Source organism: Mustela lutreola, chromosome 1 (genome assembly GCF_030435805.1).
Source record: "Mustela lutreola isolate mMusLut2 chromosome 1, mMusLut2.pri, whole genome shotgun sequence".
Classification (NCBI taxonomy): Eukaryota; Metazoa; Chordata; class Mammalia; order Carnivora; family Mustelidae; genus Mustela; species Mustela lutreola.
This window is the reverse complement of record NC_081290.1, coordinates 70,133,419-70,157,112: the sequence shown is the minus strand read 5'-3', so window position 1 is coordinate 70,157,112 and position 23,694 is coordinate 70,133,419. Positions and strand designations below refer to the sequence as shown.

The following is a 23,694-nucleotide window of genomic DNA, read 5'->3' as shown; positions in this document are numbered from 1 at the left end:
CCAGTGCTGGACTTGAAATTAAGAGGTCAGTGTGTACTGTCATGAACATTAGCAAAGGCTCCTAAGCCAAACCAGAAATAAATTTACCTGGATATACAGATAATGGAAATTCTTCCCTAGCCACAGGCAAAAAAATGAAGGTGTAAAATTGGGAACTGGTAATATTCCATTACTGATGTTTATGCTCTATCAAAATTTGTTTTCTTCTTCCCTTGTGCAGTGTTCATTTTGCTTCTTATTGAACATTTCTAGAATTTCTAGAAACGGTGGTGCCAAAGATTTAATGGAAATTTAAAAATATATGTATTTGTTTCAGTCCATTATTCCTCAAGACTCAGCTTCAGTGCTCCAGGCAAAGTGAGCGTCAGAGGATCTTGGCCTCCTGTGAACACTTAGAGTGCTTTCTGGATCTCACCAGATGGCATTCTCCACATGCAGCCCTGCATCTTCTTTATTTGTGTATGCCTTGTCACTCCTACCAGACTGGAGTTATTTTAGGACAAAGAACATATTTTAGATACCTAATGTGCCTTATACTAAAGAATCATATGTAAAATACCATTTGAGTCAAGGCCCCTCAAGCGAGCCAACCGTTACTGTTTCTGACCGTGTCCATGACTTAGGCTGTATCCATGCTAGTTACTCAAAAAGTAAATGCATTTGATTAAAATTAATCGTGCCTTAGCCCTAGTAAATATCAGAAGGTCACTAGCACAATAGAGATTTAGAGTAATCGTTATTAGCATACGAATTTAATATTTTAATCAGTTTATACTAACTTGAAAATGAGGACTAATTCTGATTTTGGACCCGACTCAAATAAAAACAAGCCCTGGTTTTCACAAATGATGTTAAAATGAACATCACTATATCACTGGCCTATTATTTCTCAGATTGTGCCTTTGTTCTCTTTTTTTCCTTAGTGAATCTTTGAGGAAGCTATTTTAGATCCAATCTGTTCTTTGTTCCAACAGCATATAATAGAACAAAAGGCTAGGCTAGATATTCTGCGGTTCAATATTATGTTTAAAGCACTGCAGAATTCATATATTACTCTTGCTTAACAATTATGATGAAAGGCAAGAAAAGTTCGAGATTAAAAAAAATAAAGTACAAGCCCTAAAATGAAATTCTAATTTACAGAAACACATTTTTAATATTGCTGAAACAGAATAATCCCATATAAAACCAGTGGGATGGGCTCTTGGGCAGAATCAGCTTATGATATTCTGTTGCAAGGTATCTGGTTCTAACACAGCTTTCCCTCAATCTAGCAATAAAGGGTGGAGGTTCATTTGGGTTGAGCAGTAATAGTGTTTATGAGTCTTGAGAGGAGGTCAACTAAAATTGAAACTAATAGGAGAGATTAGGTTTCTGATGGAATCATGGGTTTCTAGCCCAAATATACTGCCTTGCCTGCCTCAGTCTGATGAAACCAGTTACAAAGGGAAAAGTGCAGGCCGGCTTAGAATCACCTAGGAAACCAGTGTGTTTGTGGAGGGCTAAAGGCTCCTAAACTTAGATACTTATAAAAGTCACTTCTCTAGTTTTTCTTAAGGTCATTACTTTCTCAGAGAGTAAAACTTGTGGAAGTGATCTATTTTTAATATTTATTGTCATTATATCCCAGGCTTAGCCCCTAGCAAGCCATGCTGAAATTTCTAGAGTAACCAATAGTTTCAAAGTCTCTTGTGGGTGGATTGTGTTCTTTCTCAATTTACCTGGTTTGTACTGACTTAAGGTCACCTTCTCTCTGTGGTCATAAGACTGCCCCACAGTCCCTCTGGGAATTATCTGCTCCCTTATCTAGGTTTCCCAAAAGCAGTTTATATATAATATCATAAAAAACGTAAGCTGTAGTTATTTATTTGTATGTGATTCTCTCCCAATAGGCTTTGAGCTTCTTCAGGACCAGGAACACATCATATTCGTATGTATCTTTCCTCCCTCCCTTCCTTTCTCTCATTCTTTTCTTTTTTCTTTTTAAGAAAGAGAGCACACTTGTACATGCAGCTCGGAGGGAGAGGTTCAGAGAATGAAGGAGAGAGAGAATCCCAAGCAGGCTCCAGACACAGGACTGGATCCCATGGGACTGGATCTCACAACCCCAAGATCATGACCTCAGCCTACATCAGGAGTGAGAACCTTCACTGACTGAGTCACAAAGCACCCCCATATATGTGGTTTCAATATGATGTATGAGTCTTAGTAAATTACATGCATTCAAAAATGGCTTCCTTCTTTGATGTAAGAGAATATTCAAAGCCATCTACTTCTTACAGTGAATGAAATATTTTAAAATAAAGAATTACTAGGAATAAATTTTTTAAGAAAAAATAATTACGGTCAACCAAAGTCAGTTTATGCAGGCCCCATGTTGGAGACAGAAGAGCATAGTAGGTCGTCACCATGCTGTAAATCTGCCTTCTGTGCTGGCACATAGACTTTGAGGGAGAGATGGCTGTGCCCCAAAGATGACATAATGTAGGGTTACTCAGGGGTCTGATTTCTCCCTTCACTTTCCCATCCCTGTGCTTTAAGCCTTCAGGAGAAAAAAGCAAGTGCAGGGGTAAGTGTAATTGCTCACCAGCATCCTGTTTTGTTTGACCCCATTGCACTGCTTGTTCAGTGGGAAACCAAAGGGAACTTTAACCAAGTCCAGATGGTCTCTCTAGCCAATATTCAAACTTATTCAAGATTTTGTTGTCTGGTTTAGTCTAAGCATCAGCCACAGATTGGTTCTAGAGTTGCTCCATGCTAGGTACACATGGCTAATATCTGGATCCATATCTTCCATGATTTTCCAATGTAGATAGTTCACCATGCCCAGAGAGAGTGTCTCATGAAAGATCTTTTTAAAATACTTATTTATTTACTTAGTTATATAATTGTTTATTGCAGGGCTTTAAAACTACCTATTAATTTGGTATCAGAGGCTAACAGTAGGTTCTATCATAAAATTGAGCCCCACTTCTTAAAGCCCAGAAAATCTATAATGGGGTTATTATACTTATTTTCTTAGAGGCAAGGCTGACAAGGATAAAAGTATATACATTTATATTTCATTAAAAAATATCAATCATCTCAGTAGAGCTAGGAGAAACCTTCCTAGACAGCAGTGTATATGACAAAGGACTACAGGTTTCCACTTATTACACAGTGAGACAAAATTATTTTATAATGGCCACACAATTTATGGATTCAGGAACAAAAAGATTGAACATAGATCAGGAGAAAGAGCCTATGCCCTCAGAAGCACAGATATGAAGTAAGATTCTACCTCTTCCTACTTGTGCAGACTTGAGCAAGTCATTTAATCTTTCTGTGGCTGCTTCCTTATTACAGGCTTAATCTGCAGGGTTTCAAATAAGGTTTAAGGGAGTTCATGTTTGTAAAGTGCTTAGGAAGATATAGTATGCATTTTATAAGGGAAGAGAAAAGAAAGAAGAAAGGAAAGAAGGAGAGGGAGGGAGTAGGGAAATACAGACCTTTGTCTTATTTTACTGTGTTCTTCATGTTACATGTAGGACATAAAATGCAATTTTGCTTGTAATTATTTATAAAGGGCATTAAAAACAAAGAATGCTTTGAGAGATGGTGGCAGTATAGAAGGGAAGAAGGGGCTGTATCTACTTTGATATTGAAAGGGGATTGAAACGATTAAGCAGAACACAGCAAGGATTTTCAAATACTTGCAGGCTGACATAAGGAAGGAGAGACTGATGGACTGTATGTTGATCCGCACAGATGAGTGGATTAACAACTGGAAGTTATTGGGTGACAGATGTCAGCTTAGCATGAAGATGAGTTTTATAAAATGGATAGCCGTCCAACCACAGGATGGACTGATAAGCAAAGAAACAGATTCCCTGCTACTGGGCATGTGCAAGTAAAGGTTAGCTGACAATCTGTCAGGGAGGTTATACAAAGAATCCCTGCCTTGGCTGGCAGGGTCACTAGGTAATCTCGCAGGCCCTTTTCAAACACTGCAGCCTTAAAATACCACTAATATGAAAAGTTACAGGTGCACAGAAATGGAAGTAGCTTGAAAACTGATTTTTTTTTTTTTAGGCAAGTAGCATGAAGGCTTGAAAGATAACATTTTATTCTATACCTAAAGCTTGTAGCCCTTCACCAACCCACTAAAATAATGAGCAAAGTCATCTGCCTGGCATATTTGGAGGAAGTTGATGTGTCAACTCCCAGGTATTCTTTTTTCTCAGTTTGTCTCATTTTAATGAGATACATGCTGTCAGGTATTTCTTTACTTTGTGTTACATTTATTTTTACTTAATATTAAATTTAGTGGCCCAAAGAGGAGTGTAAGAATAAGCACATCTCTCAAAGTCATAATGACTGGGTCATCTGGATGAAGGTGCAATTTATAAACAAGATCAAATTTTTGATCTAAGCAAAAGGAACATAAAAATAATTTATATATATATATGTATGTATACATACAGAAGTATATATATATAAGTATATACATATATATAAGTGTATACATATGTATATATGTATATGTATATATGTATATGTATATATGTATATATACGTATATGTATAAGTATATGTATATGTAAAGTGTATATATGTATATATACATATATACGTATATATATACACTTATATATACATATATACACGTATATATATACACTTATATACATATGCATATACTTTATATATTTATGTATATATATGTCGTGTGTGTGCATGTGTATATACTATCTATGGTTAGGCCTTCATGGTAAGTCAAAAAATAACGTTAAAAAGATTCATTGCAATTCACTTTTCCATTTCAGTGACTTCATTAGGATCATAAGTCCTACAAGCCTGCAAAATTCATTTTGTTAAAAAAAAAGTGTCTTTAGACTATTCTTCAAAGTGGTTTTACACTATTTCCTCAAACACAGAGATCTAACCTCGCTCCCGTAATTCCGTATAAATTCTTGCTGTTGCTCCGAGAGGCATACCTTCTCTCAGTTCAGACCCTGCCATCCTCCAGCATGTCTGCTTCAGACCACCAGAGCCAAAGCCAGGTACAGAATCTTCCTTTGAAAATCCCTCAAAACTTAGCTAAAGGATTACTATCAACTTAAGAATTATATCTAGGTTAAAAAATAGTTACTTTACAAGGCATACGTTCATTAACATATAACGTGTTGAGGTGCTGGACCAGAAGATATCCAGTTTCTCTTCCAACAGTGATTGAACCGGAAAAGCATATTTATATAGACCTTGACTCTGACAGAAATGAAAAAAATTGATGTTAACCACACTTGTTCAGATTTTTCAATAAAATATTTATCTTCTGTCAAAATACTGTATTTTGCCTTTAGCTATCTTGGCATCAATGGCGACAGAAGGCCACGTGTTGGAAATGGTGCAGTAAGTTTCTTTACACACGAACAATACCACTGCTTGAACAGTTGCTCATTATTTATTTATTTATTTATTTGCAGAAACATGGCAAAAAAGATCAGATCACCTAGCATTTTCCTGCAAGGAGAAATAAATACGTAGGGGGAGTACATACCGTGTTCCTTGTGGCAAGTCTCTTTTAGCTGCTGGGGAAAATATCAGTCTAGTTGTTGTGCAGAAGCAGAAGGCTTGCCTCTGTAAGGGGGAGAGAGCCCTGTCTGCCTGGAAGACACCCCCCCCCACCCGCCCGCCAACCGCCCTGGCCAACAGGGCCTGGCCATGAGAAACAGGAAGAATTTCATGGAAATGAAAGGTGACGCACACCTTTACCCCATCAAACTCCATATAAATAAATGAGAAAACTTCTTTTTCCCGCGCACCCTCCACACACGTGGTATCAGATTCTTTCAATATTCTTTTAGTTTTCCTTTTTCTCGATGTGATCGAATTAAACCAAAATTTTGCTTCCATTACGAACCAAACTCTGGGGGAAATTAGCAGACTTTGGCAATGTGCAGGCAGCATGTACTGATACTATTTTGACATTTGGCTCGAGAGAAGGATATTCAAAAGGCAGCTGCTAACTTCCAAATTAAAATTAAAAATTTTTAAAGTACACATAAATTGGGGCGCCTGGGTGGCTCAGTGGGTTAAGCCACTGATCACTCAGGTCATGATCTCAGGGTCCTGGGATTGAGTCCCGCATGGGGCTCTCTGCTCAGCAGGGAGCCTGCTTCCTCCTCTCTCTCTGCCTGCCTCTCTGCCTGCTTGTGATCTCTCTCTGTCAAATAAATAAATAAATAAATCTAAAAAAAATACACATAAATTGATTTTTTTATTAGCATCTATATGCTGTCTTCCCCAAATTCTGAAGATTTTTAAAAAATACTTAATATTTTTTCATTTTCTTTTCATTCCCAGCAGCCACACCAAGAGAGTACATCCTTCTTTTGTTCTTCAAGGGGTGTGGGCAAAGGTGGCAAAATAAACATCCGCACATTTATGCTAAAACTGTATCAGGCAGACTGCAAAGGAATGTAACTTCTTTTTTTACTTGGCAGAAATAGAAATGGAAAACAATTTCTACTTTCCATTACAGTCTGAAATCATAACCTCAGTAATATGAAGTTTAAATTTTTTTTTTTTAGATTTTATTTATTTATTTGACAGACAGAGATCACAAGTAGGCAGAGAAGCAGGCAGAGAGAGAGGAGGAAGCAGGCTCCCTGCTGAGCAGAGAGCCCAATGCAAGGCTAGATCTCAGGACCCTGGGATCATGAACTGAGCCGAAGGCAGAGGCTTTAACCCACTGAGCCACCCAGACGCCCCTGAAGTTTAAATTTGTAAAAGAACTTTAAGCATTGCATTTGGGGAGATTATAATTGACATGAATATCAAACCATATTATTTGCTAAAAATAGATCTGTTTAATCCCCAAATAAAGCACCATTATTTAGAATTAATTTTCAGTTATGTACAGTCTTTCCTGTCTGTTCAGGAACCACACAATTCCCTAGGAACTTTTAACTTATTAACGTGCACAATAAAATTGTATTTATGAAGTCAAACCAAACGGGAGGGAGAAGATTAAATTCAGCGAACGTTTGCCAGAGTTTGGGCCTTCCAGAAAATGGCAACCATGCATTTTCTCACGTGGTCAAGCTGGACCCATGGAGACACCACTCGGCTGCCTCGGTTCCTCTGACATTATGACCATGTAATATTTAATCATACCTACCTCACATATAGGCACATGAGGTTTTGTATTCTTATTGGAAAAATGGTCTTTCTTTCTTTGCGACTAGAGATGGTGGAGTTTTCAATACATCTATCTATTTCAAAAGCAGTTGCTATAAAATCAGTTTGTTCTCACGAAGAGGAAGGCATTTGCCTCTTCTTTTCTGGCAAAAATAATGTCTCTTGACAGCTCTAATATGCCTTTTTCTCACTTCTGTTCCAGTCTTTCCAAGAGAAAAAAAATCTTTATCACAAAATCAAATAAAACTATCTGTGTTATAAACATTCCATCTCTGAATTCATGTTATAAAATTAAATTATGGAACAGAAGCTGAACAAAGGATGATATCTATTGTATTCCTATTTTCCAGAGCAAAAGAGCAGTCAGGGTGATTTGCAAACTCTGAAGCATATAAAAATATAATGCTATTATTTTCTCAAATATTTGAGAGGACAGATATCACTTTGAAAACACATAAATTCAGATGTAAGAGACTGAATTTTCCTTTTTGCAGTTTGAAAAAAACTATAAATCAGTGTTATTCAACTTGATTTGACAAGTGCTAAGTATATATTTAGGAAGTCTTTAGCTTAGGATAGAGGAGACGCTTTATGTGGTTTTATTCTTACGTATTTAAATCCTGCCTTGTTTTAAAAAGAATTGAAGGCAGTTTAAATGGGTACATAAAATTCAGTAAGATATCAAGAATGAAAGTGGGAAAGAAACAGTAAATGCAAGGGTTATATCATAAAAAGAAATTAGGACTGAGGCCACTATATATATATATTTTTAAAGGCCCATTAAAGAATGCTATCTATTTCTAGTAAATGGATCACAGAATTGGCTGTGAGCTTTTTAGGAGTCTCTGCAAAAGGGAAACCATGAAATTAAAACTCACATGCACACACAACCATATCTAGCTACCCCACTCCCATACCCAAATGCACACACGCACTCGAGTTGTTCTGGAGAATCATAAACAAGCCTGACGTTAATGCTGTAGAAATGAATGCAAAGACTATTTACTCACAGAGAGGGAGCCTTACGAGGTAATGAAAAATGCCCGCAATACAGATGAACTTTGAAAAAAAGAGAAGTCATTCACGAAAGATCACATATTCTATGTCTCTATTCATGTGAAATGTCCGGAATAGGCAAAGGTGATGAACATTTTCTAAAGTAAGATTGTGAGTGCCTGGGTGGTTCAGTGGGATAAGGGTCTGCCTTCTGTTCAGGTCATAATCGTGGAGTCCGGGACTGAGTCCCACATTGGGCTCCCTGCTCGGCAGGGAGTCTGCTTCTCCTTCTGATTAGTCCCCCTTCTCAGCCTCTCTCTCAAATAAATAAAATCTTTTAAAAAAAAAAAGATTAAAATTAGATTGTGATGATTGTTGTTCTACTTTGTGAATATACTAAAATCTACTGAATCGCACATTTGAAAGGGTGAATTTTTTCTTCTTAAACTTCAGATAAACAAGAAGTAAGTTTTTGATATAAATATACCCTGTATATTTCATGAGGCATTCTTTTTTTTTTTTAATTGACCTAAGATTCAGGTGTGCAATGTAGTGGTTTGACATCTCTCTATGTTACACTGTGCTCACCAAATGCGTGGCTACCATATCACACCATTATAATATCATGGACTAGATGCCCTATGCTATATCTTTTATCCCCATGAGTAACTGATTCTATACCTCTCACTCCCCTTCACTATTAAGTGGATGAATTTTATGATATGATATGGTATGGTAGGTGTATGTGAATTTTATCTCAGCAAAACTGTTAAAAATGCATACTATCCTTACACTAGACCCGAGGTTATGAAACCTAAGTACGTATCACACTCACCTGGAGAGTGTGTTGAAGCACTGATTGCTGGGCCCCCCTCCTACGGTTTCTGATCCAATAGGACTGGGGTGAGGCCTGGGAATCTGGACAAGTTCTTGGGGGCTGCTGTTGCTGTGGGTCTGGGAACCACCCTTTGAGGAGCAGTGCATAGACACTATGAGTAACGGCAAAGGCTGTTTCTTTTGCTTTCCTCAGTATGGTTCGAGGAATCACACCAATGCACAGTGTAGTACAAACAGGTTGACGAGACACCATTATGACAAAGAAGGTGGTAGCAATAAGCATAGTTCCTCTGACGATGCCACAGCCCAAGCAGCAGTTACTTTTTACTGATCCTTACTGTGTAACTATGTTACTATGTACTCTGTTATGTGCTTTGAGGATCATTTAATGTAATCCTCACAAGAGCCCTATGAGATGAAGGTGCTGGGGAAATCAACACTGTAATAGTTAAACTTTATCAAGCACTTACCTGATATTCCTGTTACCAATTTCTTCATATACACTGTTTCACTTTACGCATAACCCAAAAGTTCCTAGCATTTCCTTCTCACTGCCAAGAAGTGGAGAACCAGGCCATCTATGCCCAAAGTCTTTCCTTTTAACTACTCAACTACACTCACCACTCTTTACCAAGCTGTCTTAATACTTAGATTTTAAAGAATTCATAGCAACGTGTCTGCCAAAACAATGCTATGACACTTGAGAAATACCACATGTGCTTTTTTTTTCCTACTATAATAAACTACCAATTTTCCAAATGACATGCTTTATAAATTACCCTCCTGATCCCTGTAATGATGTCATTCACACTCATCTGAATCCTGATAGACTCAATGAGTGGGAGAGAATGGGGTATAATTCCACATAATATATTTTTGCTCATAGGACTTGAGGCAATTATCCTTGGGCATAAATCCATTACGCCAGACATTTGAACTTTTCTGTCATCTGTGATCTTCTGATCAGGAGAAAAGTTTGCAGCATTTTGACTGCTATTCCATAAACCTATTGACTCCCAAGTTTAGTTTTTTATTAGAGAGTGGCCAATGAAGACCTTCAGTTTTTTCTCCTGGGCTAAAGACTGGAGCATTATAAGAAAAATAAAGGTTAGAAGGAGGGTTGAAACCTTTCTATGACAGTGTTTACTCAAGTAGACTAAACACACTAATGAAGGCACATACTTTTACACAGTACACTGATGATACGTTGATTTTAGCAGTTTTGGATTTATTCTCATGGGTGTTAGGACAAACATAACAGGCATATCAAGTCCATGAATTCATGAATATCATTCCTTAGGACAAGGTTGAAGGTAATGATTATTCAAGTGACACGTGTGGAAAAAATTATTAGGTGGTTTAATGATTGACTGATATTTGGGAAGCATTAGTATATGGGCACAAAATGCCTTAACAAATTTGTCAACTTTAAAAGCAAGCAAGGTCTGAGATAGAACTGTGACATTTGTTTCAGATCCACGTGTGTAATCCTGAGTTGTTCCTCTCTTGGAAGGGGGTGTGTGGGTTGAGCAGTATGTGATGACGCCCACTCACTTCCTCTCTTCTTGCATATCAAGTTTCCAGGAGCAGAAACAGACTTTCTAGATTTTGGCCTGTCGGAATGATGTGGTTTCCACATATCATTCAGGTCTGGACCACCTGCATCTCTGGCTTTTTAAAGACAACAAGCCCTTTCTAGGGCTAGTCTCTGCCACACCTCATTTTTCACGTGCAAAAGCATCAATCACCTCCCTTTTTGCCTCTCTGTGTGTGTGTGTGTGTGTACACACGTCTCAGCTGCAAGTCTCCATCCCTTGTCCAAATTGGAGCACTAAAATTTCACATATTATGTCACAGGCTCCTGTCAAAACACTCCATTTCTCTGTCCAAACCGAAGAGACCCTTCTGGCCTACTCCACTGTGCTTTTAATTTTTTGGAAAAAAAAATAAACAAAATGAATGAAAAATATTTTTAAAAACTATCATTCCTGAAGCTCTCTTATCTACAACTTGACTTAAATACAATAAATCAGTATATAGGCTAGAACCCTTTCTTAACTAGAATTATATGCAAACCTCCAATACATGCAACATGTAATAATAAAGATGAGATGCTAGAAGTGGAAACACAGATGGCCAATCAATGTTTAGAAAGAGGTTCAATATCACTTATCATCAGGAAAATACAAATTAAGCTTAGATACCACTTTTCATCCATCAGATTGGTAAAGACCTGTACAGTGCACATATTTGGGCATGTGGAAAATGGGAACACAGGTGCATGGGTTGAGGGATATAAATAGTATAGCTATTTTGAAGAGCAATCTGGTAACATTTAGTAGAAATGAAAATATAAATACCTTACCAACCACTTCACTTTTATGTTTGTTATACTGGAGAATTATTCATGGATAATTCATGGATATATTCATGGATATATATATATATATATATATATATATATATATATTCATGGATATACTCATACTCATATGTATTCATGGATATACTCATATGAGTGTGGCTACTGCAGTGTTGTTTGTCATAGCAAAACATCAGAGACAACCTAAAATTCAATAGGGGAATAGACAAATTGTGGTCTAGTCATATGAGGGAATATTACATTAAAGGAGATGACTAGAACTATGTATGAATGTAGATCCTTAAAAAAAAAATAAGCAAACATGATACCTGCTGAAGACAATGAGTTGTTGGTCTACATAAAAACAAACACTCAACAAATGTAATGAATTCACAATCAGGAACCTTAGCTCACCCACTTAAATATTTCTAGTCAAGAACTCCTAACTTCTCCTTGCTGCTTCCCTAAATCATATTCATCCTCAAGATACAGCTCAAATCCTACCTCCCCCAGGAGCAGCTCTGTCCACAGTGATTCCTTTCCCCTTCTGATCCACTCTGGTTATAGAAGTTTTAGGCATGTGGCCTCTTCTGTCTCATAACTATCCTTGTGGGCATTAACAGGGGTTCCACATATAGAATGTTTTATATAATTCTTTATGCATAGCAAGAATTCATTGATTACTAGTTCCTATTCTTATTACAAATGTATTTTGCCCTTTGTTTAACACGGCACTGAGCCACAGAAGATACTCAATAAATGTTTACTTTTGGCTCTGAATAGGATGATGACATACTCCTGTTCCTGATATATTTGGCCATCTCCTGAGGTGCAGTCCTTGGCTTGTTATTTACTGGATATCCTAACTCACTAGTGAAGTCTGTGGGTGTTTGAGGTTGGACACGTGCATGTTCTACTCCCTGAATGCTAAGGCACTGTTGTCCAGGACGGCATATGATCACTAACCCTCTTGTCCAGGCTTGGATGCTCCTAGATTCCCCTGTTACCACTGGCAAGCTTCTCGCAAGATATCCAAACCATCTAGCCCATAGTCATGCAGAGAGAGTTTAAGCCATTTAGAAACCAAGTATTTCTCTTGGGGCTTTTTTCCTAAGACCCTAAAGACTAGGGACATTTCTCAACTTCAGGAGTATCAGAGGAGGCATGGAGGAGAAACATGGGCCAAGAAAGAATAGGCTGGGCAGGTGGTGATGGGACGAGCATGGGGAGCAAGCAGACTACCTGATACCACTGGGCACAGCGACTTTCAGTTAGTAATCCCATTTAACACAACCACCACAGAACAGAGAGATCATTACCCCCATGATGAGGAAACTGAGGCCTGGAGATTAATTTGTCCAAAGATGTATGGACAATGAGTGTAAAAATTAGGACTCAACCCCAGATCTTCCTGACTTAAAAAACTCATGTTTGTGGTAGAAGTTAAATCTACTTCAATTAAATTCATTTATATTTGTTTCCCTTAAACTACACACACACACACACACACAAACACACACAAACACACACATATGTATATATATTCCATACACTTATATTTCGAGGCCCTCAGGTGACAATTTCAAGAACTGAAAGAAGTGACTTGTTTAGGAAGGTATGTGCAAGGCAGGTGCTCAGATGACAAGCACAGGGTCTCATGTCACTACTAGTAGAAAACAAATATTCTACACAAAACAAATTAGGAAGAGCTAGACCTCCAAATCACAACTCAGAATCAAAATAATATGACACACAATAAGCGTATAAAGAAGATTACCTAAAATCAGCACAAACGTTTTATTCAGGAAGTTGAAAGTTTTTCTGTAGGTCATTCTTTGATTTCTCCAACAAGTTCACCCTTTGGTGGTTCATCTGTGGATATCTTGCTAAAAGACACCTGATTTTTTAAAAAATGTATTCTTTGCCACTACCTTTTATCTTATTGGTCAACTGAAGCCAAAACATCCTAATAGGGTCAGTGTTCATATGACTATTAGCAACCCTACGAGGAAGGTGACTCCACCTGGGCTTGTTGCTGTTATTCGTCACAGATACGGACTGAAGGGATGCTGCAAGTACACTACTGAAGTTCTCCAGGGAAGAGAGAACACTTGGTGCTCATGGAAAAACTGTTCCCACTTATGCTGGTCTATATAAACACAGCCCTTTCGGGTAGTCAGGGCATCACTGAATGTTTCAATGACCTCTGCCTACAATGCTTATTATTCACTTCAATTTTTGAAATAGCAGAGAATATGAAATAATGGCAACTTTTCTCCGGCCCATAAAATTCAACAAAAGTAAAGGAAAACAAGATGAAGTGAAAACAAGACCAAGGAAAGAAGAAGTAATGTTTTCTATTTTAACACAAATGAACTACAGGACTCTAAAGTAAAGCCCACAAAGAAGTAAGCCATGAGGGGCGCCTGGGTGGCTCAGTGGGTTAAATCCTCTGCCTTTGGCTCAGGTCATGATCCCAGAATCGTGGGATCGAACCTCGCATCAGGCTCTCTGCTCAGTGGGGAGCCTGCTTCTTTTTCTCTCTCTGCCTGCCTCTCTACCTGCTTGTGATCTCTGTCTGTCAAATAAAAATAAATAAATAAATAAATAAATAAATAAATAACATCTTTAAAAAAAAAAAAAAAAAGAAGTAAGCCATGAGGAAAAAAAAACAACCTTTACTGACATCAATTGGTTAAGGGTCACTCATTTACAAAGCAGAACATTTCATCAGTTAGGCAATAAAAACAAAATAAATTTCAGGTGCAACATGTTGAGAATGTGCCATTCAACAAGATAAAACTCAATAAATCTAATGGGCCTTTTAGTCTTTCTCTTATGAAGTCAATATTTACTAAAACGGAGTGATGAAAGCCTCGTATCTAAAGGGTAACAAATGGTTGTGTGCTGAACTGAACCCTGATTAATCTTACTAATGGCATATCAACTATCTTAATTTTAAGGAGCTATTGTAGAATGACAGATTGCAGAGTAATGCAGCATAAGGAAAATAAAAGTTACAGACAACTGAGCAATATGGTGTCACATTGTTACATTGTAGACACACATAATCCCCGTGTTCCTGTTAAGGGAAATAAGACTGCACTGGCATTGTCATTTTCATTTACTTTTTAGTGGCTATTTAATTTCCCAACACAATCATTTTTGATAAAGCATGACATTATATAATCCAGTCAAATTTTCTATTTTAAAATCCATTCCTAATTATCTATTAATGAAATATAAGCTTGAAAGTCCTTGCTAAAATTGCTTCCCATAAATGCACTGGGACAAAATGGTTCTTAGCATCAGTGGAGATCCCATAACCAAAATCTGAGAGCTAATACTGCACTATCCCTCTCTTTTAAAAAAAACCTGCCAATTATGCTGCCACCATTTTGTAAATTTCCATTATAGAGGATTCAAGGGAAAATTTGTCAATACATGTACACTTCAAAACTCATGGAAAGGATAGATATACCAGGCTTATAGTCTTAACCACAAAGCCAAATAAAATAAAATAAACACTGAAGGGTAACAGGTTTAAATGAGTTCTACTTCAGTCAAGGGGTCCTCCACCTGGCCTCTGACCTGGAAGCCAATTTGGGCGGGACTCCTGCCATTCAGCCCCCAAACCCCCCAGGGTTTCTAAGGAGAATTGAGAATCATTGTTTTGTCTTACAGTATAGGCAACTACTAAGAGTTCCTCACAGGGCACGATCTTCCTAATTACTCTGCCAACTTGGCTCATCTGAAGAGGCCCTTGGGCTACTTCAGTCAAGCAGACTGTACCAGAGGCGCATGCATCAGAAGTGTGGGCCTGTGGGTAATTACGGCTCTGTAGGAAAAGAGAATGACATTTTTAGTATAGTACAAAGGGTGGATTCAGACGGTGAGTTAAGGTAGGTTTTTTTGTGGCCTGTGTGTTTTTGAATTGGTATCATAACCTCTTCAAAACCTTCAATTTCATCTTCTGGAATTTTGCTGATAAATATGCCACAACTGAGTACTAATTTCATGTTTAATTCTAAATGCCTATGTATGCACAAATCTCCTAATATAGGTGACCTGAACATTCTAGAAACCTGCATTATTCATTCATTCATCTACTCATTCACTGAATACTTATCAAGAACCTACTATGAAAAAAAAAAAAAAAAAAAAACCCTACTATCACTAGGCATGTTCTAGGTACCGGAAAGTTTGCAATGGACAAAGGAGAACCAAAATACCTGCTCTCATGGAGCTTATTCTACCAAGGGAATTTCTGACTAAGCAGCCAAATGAAGCTTTACTTATTTCTCTTTATCTATTACATTTCATTTATCCATAAATAACCTGAAACTTAGAGAGAGAAGCACAATGCAATAGAAAAATTTAATACAGATAAGGAAAGAGTAAAACCAAAACAAACAAACAAAAAACAAAAAACAAAAACCCCAAACCAGCAATGATATTATAACCTTGGTGAACTTTAAAAAAATACAGAGCAAATAGCCTGAAAGATGGTTAGAATAATTCAAAGGTAAAAGAAACAGCAACTCATGTCAAATAAAGTGAAAAACCAATATTTTCAAAAGCATAAAAATCAAAGCCCTTTACAACACTGATTTTTTAAAATCTAAGGTTGTGTCCCAGAATATTAGTAAAGTTCTTAAAAAATTTAGATCCCTGGATCCGTCTCAGATCTTCCCAATTATAAACCATAAGGTGTCCAAAGATCGTTTTAAAAAGCCCCAGAAGCACATTTTCAAGCCCATATCTGAGGGTGGGATTTCCTAGATGGCAGACGGAGAGTTCTACAAATCCTTTCTCCCAAAAACCTATGAGAATTGAAAACATTATCAAACCCCACCATTTCAGGACCCTGGTAATCAAAAGAAATCAAGCAGCAAGCTGAGAACTCTTGCTTCTTGGAAAACTGCCCACAGTGGGTAAGAGGAGGGGAAGTGTGTGCTCTTCCTGCCCTCGCTCAGCTCAAGTTCTGCTAGGGTGGGCTGGCGGTGTGCAGGACTGCCCTGAATCTGGACAGCAGGAAATGCCACTCCCACCATTGTCTGAGACAGCAGTACTCTTCCAGGCAAAGGGATGCTGACAGTCAGCCTGATGGCTAGCCTGAGATAGCAGTTCCCTGGGGCCACTCCCAGACAACTAGTTGTTCATTTAACCAGAGATCCTGAAAATGAGAGCTCCACGCAGAGGGTTTTGATAAACTTTCACACATTCTGGCCAACTAGGAGGACCTAACAGGCAGGTGGAAATAAAAGGCAGAGCAGGTTTGAAAACTCCTAAATTCTGAATATGTTCACAATCCACAATGCTCATCGAAAGGGGTTGGAGGCTTTACTGGATTGAGTTGTTGGAGTGCAACCTCTGGCTTATCATTGGCCAATGAACTATAGAGACCTCCCAGAATTAAGGCTTAGACATGAAAGCAAGAACCAAACTACGATCTCGAACGTAACTGAAAACATAATTTAAAAAAATAAAAAAGACAAAATTGCTACATGGTTGTGAAAAGCAGAAGGCAACAGAATGACATCCTATTTGGACTGTTCTTCATTTATTCAACCCTTGTTTTATTTGTTTTACTCTGGACACTGTACTCAATGCCCCAGTACAATGGTAGACATAATAGATAAAGTGGAAATTAGTTCATATTCTAGAACTAGAGTCTGCTCTTCAAGGTCTCAGGATTTGGGCAGATTTCTCTAGTCTTATACACAGTCTCAAATTTCTAAAAGGACATGGTTTTTAATGATTTGTAAGATTTATATAATACACTTGACCTTTGAACAACACAGGGGTTAGGAACACAGATTGCCCGCAAAGTGGAAAATCCATGTATAATATTTGAGTCCCCCAAACCTAACTAGTAATAGCCTACGATTAACAGAAAGATTTACTGATAATATAAGCAGTTAATCAACAACATATATTTTGTATGTTGTATGTATTATATATATACATATATATACATATATATGTATATAATACATATATGTACATATAAGTAAGTTAGGGGAAAAAAGGATATAAGGAGAATCATAAGAAATAAAGTGCATTTACAGTAATGTACTGTGTTTATTAAAAAACAGTCCACAAGTAAGTAGACCAATGCAGTTTAAACTTGTGTTGCTCAAGGGCCAACTGTATTTAAGTAACAGATTTAAAAGAGTCAGATACATTACCAAATAATTTTAAGTGATAGTATTTTGGTTCATTTGGTACCAGGAAAATAATATTAAAATATAACAAGGGCGTCTATGTTCCAGTGCTGACTCTAATACTTTTAATACTATTCTGTCTGAATAATAATACTATTCTGTCTGAATAGTCTTTGCCAAATCATTGTATAGCTCAGCTTCGCTGCTGATAAAGTAAAGCAGATCTGACTAGATTTCTAGAGTCACTCTTTGACCCCAGCTCTATGACTCAAATTCTAAGGTCATACAATAATTCACATTAACATAAAATAGTTACAAGAAACCTATCCAGGTTTATTTTAATTAACACAATCCATCCGTAATTAGTACAGCATTTGTAAACACATGCGCACTTCAAGGTGGAAGATAAAGAACTATTTTCTTGAGCACATAAAGCATTGCATTTGAAACCTTATGTATGAGAACTGGCAGTAGATTTCATTTTAATATATAGTATTTGAGTCAAAACTTGTCATAGTATATTCACAAAGATTATAGGGACCATAGCTGACTAGCTTTTACTGTACCTGGAAGATCAGAATGTTAACATCATGACTCTTGATATTTATTTTTTATTTACTAACAAATATCATACAGTAATGGCTGTGTAATCATTTACATTTAATCCTCAAGACACTCCTAAGAAGAGCTTCTATTATTATTCATCTGTTTTACAGATAAGGAAACTGAGGCATCAAGAGGTTGACTAACTTGCCTAAGGCACTAAGAGGCATTAACCTGCTCAGGACTGGGGCACCTGGTGCCACAGTGGGTTAAGCATCTGCCTTTGGCTCAAGTCATGATCCTGGGGTCCTGGGATTGAGCTCTGTTTCTGGCTCCCTGCTTCGTGGAGACCCTGCTTCTCCCTCTCTCTGCCCAATCCCCATTCCTCTCCCGCCCCCGTTCTCTCTCTCTCTTTCTTTAAAAAAAAAAAAAAAAAAAAAGTAAAGACTTAAAAAAAATTTGCTCATGGCTAGTAAGTGGCATTAGGCATTAAAGCTCAGGTCAGCTGGCTTCCAAACCCCATGCTCTCGTTTACTGTATGTTTCCAAAACTCATAAAACAAGGGGCTTGGACTGAAATACAGAATATCCAAAGAAGGAAATGATGGCAGTTATTAAAGGAAAGGACAAATCTTATTTCCTTTAAACACAGGCACATATGTGCACTCACACGCAAGCCCTCACAGCCTCATACAGCTCTCACGCATTCACAAAAAAACAAATGATAAGTTCGACAGATTTGAAATTTCTAAGATACATATATAAATATATATTTTCACTCCCCAGAAAAGTGGTGATATGGAAGTTAAGATCTTCGTTGTGATTGGATTAAAATTTTTAGACCCTACCTTGTTTAACAGTCCAAACATGAACCCTATAAATCTTAGATTGTGAGCAAGTATGTTACATAGATAATGTCGATTCTATAGAACCTTTATGCAATACCACACTATCCGGTTTTATATTTGAACGTGTATATGATAAATATGCCTTTTATTTACCAAATTTGAAAGATTCATCTTTCTAATTTAAGGGTCTTCTTTTTTTTCTGCCTTAAACAAACCACAATTACATCTTCTAGATAATTCATGTTTGTTGAATCATTGTAGTCTTCTGGTGTGTATCTGGCCTAAAATATCATGTGTGCCTGCTCTCCCCACTTAGTACCTTTGTTCCAACCATAGTGACATTTGTATTCTTCTGCACATTAGAAGATTTCAGCTTCAGATTCTGAATTCGTCCCATTAGTGCTGAGAAGTTATTTTTAAAATAAGTTTTTTATATCAACCAAATGCATTTTATATGGCTGAGATGTTCATGTCAGGCCTCTAAGACATCCTTGTACATTTATCAAAAAATCATGATAGAACTCCACTGAACAATGATAATGCCGAGAGACATGAAATGGGGAAACAGAGAAAGCTCCAGAAATCTCTCATGTAGTGGGGAAGGCATGCAGGCACAGGGCAAGTGCAGACAAGCGTCCAGTCCCCACTGAAAGACTGCAGCCATTGAAAAAGGGGGGGGGGGTTCATGATATGCCCGATAAGAAGCAGTTCTCTCCACAGCATCACAGGACATTCCTTTCTGGAAATAGAGAGCCTGTCCCATGCTATCTGCTGTGCTTCTGAGCCAGCTTTGCAGCAAAGAGGACAATTTCGTTTAACTTTTTAATGAACGTATGTCCTTGCTGACAGACACTGTGAATGCGACACTTTTTCCTTCCCATTATGGCTTAGACTTTAGATTTAATTACAGTGGAAATGAATCAAGAGACATGACTTCAGGCATAGCGTTCTAAATGTCGGCAGAGTAACAACATTAATTCTCTGTTCTAAAGCATCCTTGCCATCCCATCTTTATGATGCGTGATGTGAAAATAATTTTAGGAAGGAGGTGACCGACCCGGAGACCTTACAAGACATTGGGAAGATCACCTGTTAGTTGTGGTTAGGAGACTTTTTTTTTTTTTTTTGGATAATGGCTGAGTTTTATTTTGTGTATAGTCATAATTACTAATACAAAAAGAAATTGTTCTTCAAGCGTTACACATGAAAGGACCTTTAAAACTTAGATCCTTTAAAACTTGGATCTAAATGAGTTAATAAGCTATTATCAAAATCCAGCCACATTCTCTTTTATTGCCTAAAATGAGTAGGGGGAATACTTAACATTATTTTATCTTTCATGCCATGAGCTACAAGCCAAGGAAATGCAGGGAAGTCACTAAATATTTAGTCTGCCAGTAAAATATGTATTTGGAAAACAAAAGACCCCAAACTTTAAAATGTCTTTAAAAGAAAGAAAGTTGAAGACATGCGGGCTACCTTCTCATACAATCCAGGGCTCGGATAAAGAAGTCCTTGTGCAGCTGGTGCTCATCTCTCAAGATGGAGCACTGTTCAAGGGTCACCGACATGGACGTCCTGTCCTTGGCACTTTTGCAACAGGTGAAACGAATACCATTTAGTTTGCGACAAATCTGCAACACAGATGTACAAACAGTTTATTGCTCAGCCGCAGATGACTCTGAAGTGTCGGACTCACCTAAACACTTCTTATCTAAACACTCCAAATTTATGTTAATTTATGATCATCAATTGGTTCAATCGGCCCTAGCGAGTGAAAAACATTATCGTTTCATTTCAAAAGCTAGTGGAACAGATTGAATTTATTTAGTTCTTTGTATATGATGTGCGAGGCATGGGGTTGTGGCAGCCCTATGAGATGGTAAATATCCAGCACAGGCAGCAGTGCTCCCTGAGGGGGTCGGGTTGAGGGGGCGGTGAGCCAGCCCTAGCCATAGTGGATGACAGTCAGGTCACAGCTTAGGAGCAACACCTTAACTGTGAAGGGAAAATACAATTGTATTTTCTGGATCAGACACTGCTTTGAATCTGAAATAGCTAACATTTTCTTATTTTGCCTTTAAGAATCTTTTGGGAGTTTGGGCTTGAGGTTATGAGACTTCAAACATTTATATGGCACTAGTGTAGCAGTTAGTGAACCACTAGCCACTCATCAATGCAATGAGTAAGAATAAGGACAGCAAAGGGTCACTGTGAAATGCACATCTGCTGTGTCTTGGTTTCCCTATTTCTATAGTTCCTTTGAGCCATATGAACCTAACACGCTTGACTGGCATGTGATCTCTTTAAATTCTCATTTTTTTATTTTTATTTTTTAAAACTCAATCAAGACAAAAGCAAATAGTTTTGTATTTTTTCAATAGAATATAAAATATTAATACAGTAATGTATAAATAATATTTTTAAAAGAGAGGAGAATGAAATAGAGACAAATAAAAGCTTTTTATAAAATGTCAACAGGAATTTCTGTATTTCTTCATTTTAAAAGTCCAAAGAGGATTTTTACAAAGAGGATATTGAAACTGGAGTATCAGCTACAGAAATGCTGTAATAATAAAGTCAGTGTTCCTACATAATGCTAAATTTGCACATTATGGGTGCCGAGTATGTGTCAATGCAGTCAATCATCCATTCCACAGTTAAGTTGTGAGAAAGCCGTATTTGGTCAGTGTTCAAGTTTCAAAAAGATTTTTCAGGAATAAATGAGATTTATGGGGAAACTTTTAAAATATATTCAATGGTAAAACTACATAGACTAAGAGAAAGTATACATTTGTGTTTGTACACGTACATCCTTCATTTATCCATTGACACGACTTCATGATATGTATAGCGGCATAGATACATGTTCCTAAGTTGTCAGAAAGCCTTAGTAAATGATCAAATTACCTTCCTGTTATCCCATTATTAGTAAAATAGCAAAAATAGCTCATGACCTACCTTTGTGAAATTTTTGTGAGAATTAACAACCATATCAGTCTTTGAAGATATAAAGAGAAGCCACACTGAGGGGAAAAAACTATTAAAAATAACCCTCCTGTAATGCAGTATGGGGCTAAATGGGACCAGGGTAAATGAGCTGCCTGAAAGCAATGTTTCATATTGTTACTTTGATGTTCTTCCCTGGGGCTCCAAGAGGGCATGAAGGGAAGCTAAAGTAGCTTTCTTCTGCCTCACTCTTATTTTATATAGACTCACGGTAAATTATCCATTCCTTTTTCCCAGAAGAGAGTAAGTAATATTGGATTATAATTGAACACTGGTAGTAGGGCAAGGCTTTGTTTTAAACACTATTGATACAGAGTGAATAGAGTTTTGTCAGGAGATCGGTGACTGAATTCCAGATTACACAAGCAACACTGTACAGGAACTACAAATATGGCATTCATTATGGCCATCATCATAAAGATCTCCAATGTGGGCCTTCTCTGATGAAAAAAACCTCTCATTAGGAAAGGATCTTTGGGTCTGAACGCTTAGCAAAATTTGTAAGTTCACGTGCGCTATGCCTGAATGGTTGCCAGGTAAGAGTTTCAGAAATAACAGGTAGTGTTTTTCTCCCTCACTCCGCTAGAAACCTGGGGTGGGAAATAAGGCAGTACTTCTGTCCTGAAGGTGTTATTAAATGAGAAAGAACCAGAGAAAATGTAGCTTGTTACCCCAAGAGCAATCCATCAGTAACAAATTCTATGCTAATATCTCAATTAACAAACGCATTTACAAGCTCATTAATTGAACAAGATGTCCAGGAGCCTTACTGAGGCTGTGAGTCAGAGATCTGATAACCACATTCTGTTGCCACCATATGTCTCTAGAGCAGCACTTCAAAATCCTGATTGAAATGGGTGACTGACTTCCCAACATGTAATATCAAAAGAAAATCACAGACACTCCATTTTAGCCACAGAGTGTCAAACGACATCCAGAATGTACAGGAAAAACCAAAAGGTAATTCTTCCTCATTGAGTGCACCTTCTTCCATCTTGTGTTCTAACGTATTGATAGAACTACTGACAGCATTGAAAATACCCAAACCCCTGGATAATGGAGAATGACATCTGGTAACCAAGTGCAGAGGTTGGATGCTACACAGTGACACTCCATGATGTTTGCTGATCATCATGGTGACAGGGGCAAAGACCTGGCTGGAGAATGCTTACCGTTGCAGCCAGCCACATGATTTCCACATTCTTTCTTTTTTTGGCTTGGATATTTTGATGGAGATTTTCTAGTAATCCTTTTAAATCATTTTGTTCTTGAAAATGTGAAATGTCTGGGGGGAAAAAAAAGAGAAAGAAAGGGAGATCGTGTTAGTATCAAGCTGCCTATGGAGATTTGCTCAATATAGGTATGAATAGAATTTCCATAACAACAAATAGTATTGGGAACAGAGAGTATCTGAGTATAATCATGTTTATTAATCTGAGGACAATCATAGTTATTAATCTCTCCAGCTTTATTTTTACTTAGAAATATGCCTCAGTCGCCTCCTCTACCTATTCTATGCTACTGTGGTAATGCCAGTTTTCATATACTATTATTTTACTAACAAGTGAAACATTTTTGATAATGGCTGCTGCCTCCCTTCAACCAATGCATGACATAGATGAGACAAGAGATGTAATTTTATAACTTACTATTACCACTTTCTGCTACTAAGTAGCTAGTCTGAATCAAGAGGGTATGTTAAACTGAACACCTCAGGGGTGGGACAAATCTGGAGGCTCAAATAAAATACA

At 37.5% G+C, this 23,694-nt stretch overlaps 1 protein-coding gene across 11 annotated transcripts in view; it reads right to left on the bottom strand.

Moving 5' to 3' along the window:
• Nucleotides 1–23,694, bottom strand: part of INPP4B (inositol polyphosphate-4-phosphatase type II B) — an 834,661-nt gene that overhangs the window by 27,730 nt on the left and 783,237 nt on the right. For all 11 annotated transcript variants that reach the window (XM_059168095.1, XM_059168068.1, XM_059168015.1 and 8 more), the window contains 2 exons: nt 23,116–23,228; nt 20,414–20,568 (listed from right to left, as the gene is read on the bottom strand). In XM_059168095.1, coding sequence (XP_059024078.1) covers nt 20,414–20,568; nt 23,116–23,228 — 268 coding nt within the window. The remainder of the gene's footprint in view (nt 1–20,413; nt 20,569–23,115; nt 23,229–23,694) is intronic.